The sequence below is a fragment of the Agelaius tricolor genome, unplaced genomic scaffold (genome assembly GCF_023055355.1).
Source record: "Agelaius tricolor isolate 1412-34295 unplaced genomic scaffold, bAgeTri1.0.p SCAF_48, whole genome shotgun sequence".
Classification (NCBI taxonomy): Eukaryota; Metazoa; Chordata; class Aves; order Passeriformes; family Icteridae; genus Agelaius; species Agelaius tricolor.
In genome coordinates, this window is record NW_027269308.1 from 3072799 (window position 1) to 3081870 (window position 9072).

Consider the following 9072-nt stretch of genomic DNA (forward strand, 5'->3'; position numbering starts at 1 on the left):
GTTTCCATGCTGACGGCCTTGTCTTCTTCCTTGCTATGGATACACTGAAAACCCATCAATTGGGATGTCTTCTATGAACTCAGCTTTGCTTGCAGGCCAGCTGTCAAGGCCCTCCATAGGTCAGCACGCACCCACGTGCTTGAGAAGTGACTGCAGCCTAAAATACTCCTGGAAATTTATTATCTTTGCTTCTTTTCCCCCCTAAATGGCATTGAAGAAGTGAGACTTTTCAGAACCAGCTAGCATGCCACCTAGAAGAAGCAGACTTTTGCTTTCAGTCAAAGCTTTTGGGACCAAAAGGCGCGTTTGCTTGGATTCCTTGGATGCCGCTTGGGTTGGCCCATTTTCTGAGTTCCCCTGGGATGCCTTGAGCACTGCCTTATGGACTGGGAGGACATTTTCTGCTGCTTGATGAGTGAGGAGAACTTCCCAGGCTTTTCTTTCGCATCAGCTGTACAGAAGGTTGCCTTGCTGGGCACAAGGAAGCCATAGAACAGCTGCTATTGTGAGGTCAAGGGAGCGGTGCCACGTCACGGTGCTGTCAGCACAGCGTTGCCCCGGTGCACGCAAGGCCTGCTTGTCCAGAGCGGCTCTTCTGCTGGCTCCCTGCAGGAGGATCCTTGTGCTCAAGGAGTTCTCAGCAGACGGCCTGCACCCCGAGAGGAGTCTGGGCTTTGCCTTGGCTGGCATCCAGTGTGCAAACCCGCACAGCGCTGCCAAAATGATCGGGCAGGTCTGTGCCGCGGTTTGCACGGTCTTTTCTGTTGTCTATTCTGGCTACTACCTGACCCAGCTGACTCGTAAGTAAAGGTTTCTCCTGGGGCTGGCATCACCCGGCTTTTGCTTGACTCTGCTCTTTATGCCGCAGCAGTGACCGAGTTTATTTGGGAACAAAATGGCCATGAAGATGCCACCGCTTTGGTCAATGTCCTGCCAGCAGCATCAGCTAAAAAGGGGGCATCTGTGTACTGGGGGGCGGGTGCAGAGTATTTGCCCTGCAACCTGCAGCGGTTGCCTTCCCTCCCCGAGAGAGTGCGCGGCACTGGAGTCTGTCATTTCCTGCGCTTGCTGCTTCAAGCAAGACAAGCTGCTGATTGCAGACTCGGAGGGGAGATGCTCAGAAGTACTGCTAGCAACTCAGTGGCTCTCTCCAGGAGCGAAGGAAAGCGCCTTTCGCTACAACATTGCCCCTTAGAGGCCTTGGCTGCGTGACTTGACCCTTTGATGGTGTGCCAAGACTGCGATTGCCTTGGCTCTGCAGCACAAAGTCCAGTGCAGGGAGGGTTTGCTGCTGAGCCCAGCAGCTGTTCCTGGGCTGCTTCAGCAGGGAGCTGCCACAGGGAAGGGGCCCTTTGGGGAAGCTCTGCTGGGCTACCATCTTCAGCCAAGGCATGGGAATTAGGGCATGCCATTTAAAAGAATCTACATCTAAAATGCAGGAAAGAGAAGAGGAAAATGCTGCTTGAGCTGTTGGGCACGAGGGAAGCTCAGAGTGTTGAAGAGCAAGGGGCATTTCCAGCAGCATGTTTCTATTTCTCTCTTGGCAAAAGAGGCCCAAATGTAGACAGAGCCTACTCTAGCGTCCTTGTTGTTCTCTTGCCTGCTGTGGGAAAGAGCTGTTGCTCCTGGAGGCCTGTTGGGAAAGGGAAATGCTCTGTGTTGGGACTGCCTTGTGCTGTGGGAGTGGCCAGCACAGGCACTTTTCTAAGGGCCTCTGGTTCCTTTTCCCTTGCTCGCTGCAGGTCACCTGACACGCGGATGGAGGCAAGCCTGGCCTTTGGTGAGTGGCAAAGGAAGCTGGGACGTTGCTGGCGTGTGACAATGGGGCGGCAATTCTGCCAGCTTGGCCTCTTGCAGTCCAGTGTGGAGTGCCAGTGTGGGAGGCTGAAAGAAAGGCCAAGTGCCCCGTGGCATCAGCAGTAGCAAAGGGAGCACTGGCTGTTTGCTGATTTTGCAGGGAAGAGCCTTTCAAGAGATGAAAGGCAAATGGGACAGCTGCAAGGCATCTTGCTGCTTCTAGGCAGCAGGGAAGCTCAAATGCACAGCAAGATGGGAGTAGCACCTCCTTCAGCCAACTTCCTGGGCTTTTCATGACTCAGAGTCCCACTTGTATCAAAGTCTACCATTTCCCCTTCTTCTGGGTCCTTTCCCAGCTCAACCGAAAGCAGCTCCTGAGGGATTGCCTTTTGCCCATCTCTCTCACTTCTGTCTGTCTGCAGGCCTTAACAGCAGGGTCAGCAGCTCCTCTGGCTGCCTCTGGCATTGAGGAAGAGGCTGAAGAGGAGCAAAGGAGCATCAAGCCTCCAGCTGCTCTCCCTGCACAGCCTGAGCTTGCAGAGCCGGTAAGTGGCAGTGAGCTTGGCACTGCCTTTGGTGCAGGGCCAGGCTTCCAGTTTTGGAGCAGCCCTTGTTGCTCGTGGCTGAAGATGCTGGCGGCTGTGTGCCTGCCGGGACCTAGTGCTGCTTCAGGCAAGCCAGGGAGCCCTGGCCAATGGGGTCTGAAGTTTGGCATATGAGCTGGAATGCTGAGAGGGCCCGAGAATGTCTCTTGGCATCAGACAGGAGGCAGCATTCAATGATACTCAGTGTAGCAGTCAGCCTGGTGTGCCCATTGTCAGTGCAGGCTGCCTGTGGTCAGCGGACGGAGCGGCCCAAAGACGCAGTTGCCGGCCTTGCAGGGGACCTGGCAGACACTGGCCCCTGGAAGGGACCTGCCCTCTCCGTGGACTAATTAGCTTCAGGCTGTGCTTCACTTCCAGCCGCTCAGAGCAGCCTTTGCAGAGGAGAATCCTTGGCAGCCCTACATTGTGAAGGGCGCGTGGGTCTGGGCAGGGCAGGAAGGCGTCTCCGAAGGGCCGCTCCCTAAAGGCTGCCATGGACAGGGGCAATGCGTGAAAAGGATCAGAGAAGGGCCATGCTGCGGGCTTCTGAGCAGACCACTGCATGCCAGTTGCGGGCTGATTTCATTGCCCAGGGAAAGACAGGAGGAGGAAAGCAACAAGGCTCTGGGGAACTGCTCTGATGCCTTTCTGGATCTTGGCAGCCCCATGGATCCCTTGTTGCCAGTGTCTTGCAGAAAAGCTGAAAACATGGAGCATGGAGGTGGCCCTGAGGGGCTGGATCCAAGTAGCCTTTGGGCTTTTGCCAAAGTTGCCTTTGAGAAGGGGACATGGGAAAGGCCCCAGCTGGAGAGGCCTGGCGGTGGCTGACAGCACCTTCCCAAGGCCTTGCTTTGGCCGTGCACTCGGCGGGGCATGTGTGCCAGGCACCCTTCTGACGGGCAATCCTTTCTGGTCCCAGCTCAACACAGGCTCTGCAATTCAACCTGGTGCCGCTGGACCAGCGTGGCCTGCAGCAGCCAGCTCGCCCCCCGCTGCTGGCACTTCCTGCAGCAGCGCAGCCCAGCAGCCCGAGATGAGGCAGGAGCAGGGCCGGAAGACACTGAGTAAGTCGGCTGCATTTCTTGTCTGCCAGAGCAGTGTGTTGTGTGCGTGTCTGGGTGTAGGCTGTGCCAGAAGTTGCCCCTCGCTCTCAGAGGCGCTTAGGCCTCTCGGCAGAAGCTGTTGTTGTGCTTTGAGGCAGCGCGGCAGCGCTCAGGGACTTCCTGCTGCCTGTGAGGGCGGCTGGGCCTGGCTTGGCTCTGCCTGGGCTGCCTTGTGTGCCAAAGACAAAAGCAGAGATTGTTTCTGCTTGAGCAGAAGGCTGGCACCTAGCAAGTGACTAGGCCCCAGGGAGCTCTCTGGCCCCAGCTGTTTTCGGGCTCCCGTTCTTACACCTCCTCTGGCTCAGACACTTTGCGGCCCTGGCAGTGGACCTGCCAGTGATGGTGGCTGTGACTGCAGAGGCTGCAAAGGCCCTTGGTGACCTCTTAGGGCCCTCTTCTTAAGGTCTCATCATTTTGGCTTATGGCATGGGATGCTGCGCTTGAAAGAAATCAAGGCCTTCTTGGAAAGGCCACCTGATGAAAGGTGGAGAAGATGGCCCTCCCACTTGCTGGTCTCAGCAGCTGGAAGCCAGGGGACCGCAAAGGGCCCAGAGCTGCCGGCAGCGGGGCTGCCTTTGGGAGGGTGTGGGGAGCGGCGTCTCTGTGTGCGAGTGAGCGCCCTGCGCTGCTTTTGTCTTTCAGGGAGCATTGTGAGTCCGGGCCAGCCAATGAGCAAATACACGGCATTTGAAGAACTGGGACGAGGGTAAGCGTGGCCTCAGCTCCTTTTACAAAAGCGTGGGCCAGGTCTTTGGCTGGTGCAATATCAAGCGTGAAGTCAGGCAAGCTCCAATCATGGTCAGGCTCTGGCTTTACCTCCTGTCGCCTGCCTGGACTGCTGGGGCAGAGCAATCCGAAGGCCTCATCAAAGAAAACTTGATGCTGGCATTGTCTTGCTTGCAGCAAGGAGGAGCAGGAGCTGGGAAGCCCTCTGCCCCTGCAGCTTTCTGGCCTGAAAGAGCACCTTGCCATTCAAGAAATGTCAGATTCTCAAGGACAGTCTTCTGACTCTCATTGTTCTCACTCTTTTGACACACACATGCATGCACACCCGCACAAGGAGGACTGTTCCCCTTAGGTTTGGAAATGACCTGGCTGGGCGTGCGCCTTGGAGATTTCCAGCGGCCCTTGGTCTTCATGCTGCACCTTAGTGTTCCCTTGGACAGGCTGCCCCGCAGGGCAGAGGGCTCACGGGCCGACGTGCTGTTGGCCGAAGAGACGCCGCAGCCAGGCCTTTTCTAAGGAAGGCGTGCAGGCAGCCTGGGGAGATCTGCTGCCTAGGCTTGATTTCAGTGCCAAGGGATAAAGGGCTCTTTCTGCTGCTTTTGTCTTTCCAGGGGCTTTGGAGCTGTTTATAAAGCCCTTGACACCAGCAGCGGACAACAGGTAAAGTGCCAACAGCTCCATGCCATTTTGCAGCTCTGGAGCGCTTTCCCCGCTGCTGTGAGCCCTGCCTGGAGGTTTGGGTGGCAGCTCCATGTCTGCAGCAGAGGCTGTTCCTCTGAAGTACACTCTAGGCTCAGAGGGCAGAATGCATTTGGGATGGCCTTTGGTGCTTGTGCTAAGCTCTGCTGTCTAGTGACAAGGCCCTTTGGCCCAGCCCGCTGCCTCATTGCAGCAGCACTCGCTCCGTGCTGCTTGTCATCTCGAGCAGGGGGCGTCTTCTCAAGGTAAACGGTGGCCAATGTCATTTCAGGTGGCAATCAAGATCATGTCACTTGAGGAGGAGATGTCCGAGGAGCTGGCTGCCAATGAAATCCTGGCCATGAGGGACAACAGGATTCCCAATATCGTTACCTACTTAGACAGGTTGGCGTATTCTCCTGTCAATGCAGCTTTAGCTAGTGCAAGCCCGAAGAGACGATGCCCTTTGATCACTGGCAGAGAAGGGAGCTGCTGGTGATTTCTCTGCTGGTCTCCAGAGCGTGGCAGGAGGTGGAGCTGGTGATCATGAATCTCGTGTGGCACACGTAGCTTGGAGAGCAGTTGCAAAAACCTGGCTCGGGCCCTCAGCTGACTGAGGCTGTGCCCATTGCTGTCTCTCCATGCCGTGGTTTTCTTCTTTCAGCTACCTGGTGGATGCGGAGCTCTGGCTGGCCATGGAGTTCATGGACGGCGGCACCTTGTTTGATGTGCTCAGTGCAGTGTACCCAGAGGAAGGACAGATAGGCGCTGTCTGTCGGGAGGTGAGGGATCCCGCTTGTGCTTCCCCAAGCCTGCCCAGGATGCTACTTGCCAGCTGGAGGTTAAGGACAGCCGGGATTTCTTGCTCTCACCTTTCTTTTGCTGCTGCTGCTGCTGCTGTCACCACACACAGGAGAAGAGCGAGCATGGGAAGTGAACTGCCTGCCGCTGTCCCCGCACTCCTCAGGCTCTGTTCTTGCACTCTTCCATCCTGTGTGTCCTCTGGCGCTGGTGCTGCCTCACTCGCTTGGGTTCACTTGCTTCCTCTTCTTAGCTTTGCCTGGGAATGTTAGCCTGGAGCCTGTCTGTCTGTCCTACATTCCTTGCCATGGGAAGGCAGCATGCAGGCGGCAGAATTTCCAGCTAAGGCCAAAGAGCCGTCCTCAGCTGCAAAGGATAGCATTGCAGCCCGCATGGCGACGGATTCTGGAACAGCTCTAAGGTGCTGCTTCCTCCTCTGCTGCCACTAGGCTTCCCCAAAAATCTTTGCCGTGCCGCCTCCCAGCCAAAGGTGACGCGCTTCCTACCCAAGGCCGGCGGAACTTTTGGGAGCCCGGATGCCTTCGCTTGGAATCGAGAAAAAAACTTCCAAGAGTGTTGAAGCAGCAAGCTCTTCTTCGTGACAGCACCATGATGCTGTGCCCTCGCTCACAATTCCCTGAGAAAGCCGTCAATCCCGTTGAGCTCTTTCCTTTCTGGTGGGATGAAATCCCATCCTGTACGTTAACTTTCCCTCCCTCCTTTTTCTCTCTCAGTGCCTGCAAGGACTGCATTTCCTTCATTCCCGCCAAGTCATCCACAGAGACATCAAAAGCAACAACGTCCTTGTGGGCATGGATGGATCTGTCAAGTTGGGTGGGTATCCCTGCTGGGCTGCAGCATTTGCAGCACCTGCCGTGCGCTTGCATTTGGGTGACTGCCACTTGGGCAGAAGCGCCGCTTGGCCAGTGCGTGAATGGTGAGGGTGTTGTGGAAGTGGCCGATGCCTTCTTTGCCTGGCTCCAGGCACGTGGAAGGAGAGCTCAGCTGCTTTTTCAGCTCGATTCAGCATGGCCTGGTCAGGCTTGGAGTGGGCAATGGTTTTGGCCGCTTTGCCAGTGGGAGCTGGCTTTGACAGGCTTTGTTTTTGGCCTCAGGTGACTTTGGCCTCTGTGCTCAGCTCAGCCCTGAGCGCAGCAAGCGCAGCTCCAGCGTCGGCACTCCCAGCTGGATGGCACCGGAGGTGGTGAGAGGAGAAGCCTACGGCCCCAAAGTGGACATCTGGTCCCTGGGCATCATGGGGCTGGAAATGGTGGAAGGGGAAGCTCCTTACGAGCGGGAAGCCCGTCTCAGGGTAAGGTGCAGCTTAGCAAGAGGGCTCTGTGTGGAGAGAGCTGATGTGGCTAGCAAAGGAGCAGGTGCAGTGTCCTCTTGCATCCATGTGCTGTAGGTTTTTGAACTGATAGAAAGGAACGGGCCCCCAAAACTGCAGAACCCCAGGCACCACTCGGCTCTCCTGCGCGACTTCCTCCGCTGCTGCCTGCAGGCAGACGAGGACAGGCGCTGGTCTGCCCAGGAACTCCTGCAGGTAAGAAAAGCAAAGGGGCAAAAAGCCCTGTCAGCTGAGGACACCTGCATGAAGGCATGAGGAGGAGTGTGGGCCACGTGGCGCAGGCAGCTGCCAGCACAGGAAGGCGCAGGGGGACATGCTGCCCTCGGTGCTCTTTGTGTGTCTTCCTGGTAGCCAGGGAATCCTGCTTGAGCCCGTGAGGATGGGATCCTGGAAAGTAAGAGTTCCTTTCTTTGTTCTTTTTCCTCTGGGCAGCATCCCTTTGTTACCTCCGGCGATCCTGCCTCCAGCCTGGCTGCTCTGATCACCTCAGCCAAGCAAGTGCAGGAAGACTGGAGAGGAGACACCTGCGCCTGAGGAGGCCCTTATGCCCCGCCAGCCGAGAGGAGGGAAAAGGGGATGTGTCATCTTTGGGCAGAGCTCCAGCCATCCTCCGGGTATTAAGAGGAGCTGTGCCATAGATAGGAAATATGATTTTTTTTTTTCGTATTTGCTCAGTTTAGGTGTTTGGTTAGGTTAGGTAAGGTAAGGTAAGGTAAGGTTAGGTTAGGTTTGGTTAGATTAGGTTTGGTTAGATTAGGTTTGGTTAGGTGTGTGCTAGGTTCAATTTAAAGCTCTGTTGTTTTTTCTTTCTCAAAGAGATGAAAGTTTAAAAGAATTAGGAGATATAGGGATCAACATTTAAGGGCTATGGAACGTAGATAGCTTAGATAATAGAGGATTGTTTAGCTTAGAATAGAGTGTTGTTAATTTAAGGAAGCTCTGAGGTATCTTTGAAGTAGAAATGAAAGAATTGTCATAAGAAGAATTAAGCTGTGAGAGGAAAAGCTGGGCTGCAGCCGAACTGGAGCCTGCAGGCGCTCCAAGCTGTCAGCCTGAACAGACCACCTGCAGGACAGAAGGATGAAGATGGAGAAGTAGCGAGGGGATACTTTGTTTCAGCCCGAGTGAAAATAAAAGTCTAAAATATCCAGAGTGTTGTAAGACTCCCTTCCTTGCCAGGCTGTAGCTAAGTGGACGGTCCCCTTCAGAGGCCCAAAGAACATAGTGAGGTAAGCAGCTTTGCTTGCCTGAAGCGTGGAATGCCCGCGGGAAGCTGCCAGACTTGCGGGTAATGAACGCCAGGTAATGAGCTCCCATTCGGGACAACACCAGGAGGCAGATGTGCACTCCTTTCTGGGCCTCTTGTCGTGAAGATGTCAGGGTGATCAGCGGGAATGACCATTTTGTTCCCAGCCTCCTCTCACTATGTCACCTATGGGATGGAATGGCATTCTCATAGCGGCAGCTGGCCCTTCCTCCCTGCTTCTCTTTTCCCCCCTTTTCAGCCCAGAGCCCCAGGGACCATCTGGGCCAGCCTGATCCCCCACGGCTGTGTGCAACCACCAGGGCCTCCTGCACAGCCCCATTGCCACTCTGCTGCCTCCTTGGCCTTTTCCCACATCTGGGCCAGCCTGCTCTTGCCAGCTCTTGGGCACACACACACACAGCATACCGCACCTGTCAAGGAGCAATTTGATGCAGGAGCCCCTGCTAAGCACGGCTCACCAGCCCGGCACTTTTCCCACCGAGCTGTGGCTCCATTTGCACTCCATCTGCAGGGATACCCACTGTGAGGGACCGCTCAGGGACTGGATGCTCCCTGACTGGTGCCCACAGGCCTGATTTCCACGCCTCCCCATTCCTCCTAGCCCTAAGGCTGCCTCAGCCTTCTAAACACAATTTTTCTTACTCTAATGCCTTCCTGTGCTTTACTTCATACTCTAAGCAGGAGTACACAGTTTTGATTGTCTTTATTCTAGAATTAAGAACAATAAGTTGGAAGTGCTGCTAGAGTTTGTCATTTTGAACTTGA

General features: G+C 55.4%; 1 protein-coding gene across 1 annotated transcript; it reads left to right on the plus strand.

Moving 5' to 3' along the window:
• The first annotated feature begins 721 nt into the window (after positions 1-721).
• On the plus strand, positions 722-7574 carry LOC139604237 (serine/threonine-protein kinase PAK 3-like). Its single transcript, XM_071455343.1, has 13 exons — positions 722-800; positions 1743-1780; positions 2220-2346; positions 2405-2416; positions 3311-3445; positions 4127-4190; positions 4822-4870; positions 5181-5293; positions 5553-5670; positions 6424-6523; positions 6805-7001; positions 7098-7235; positions 7473-7574. The coding sequence occupies exons 1-13, from the start codon at positions 722-724 to the stop codon at positions 7572-7574; spliced, it is 1272 nt and encodes a 423-aa protein (XP_071311444.1).
• Positions 7575-9072: the final 1498 nt, after the last annotated feature.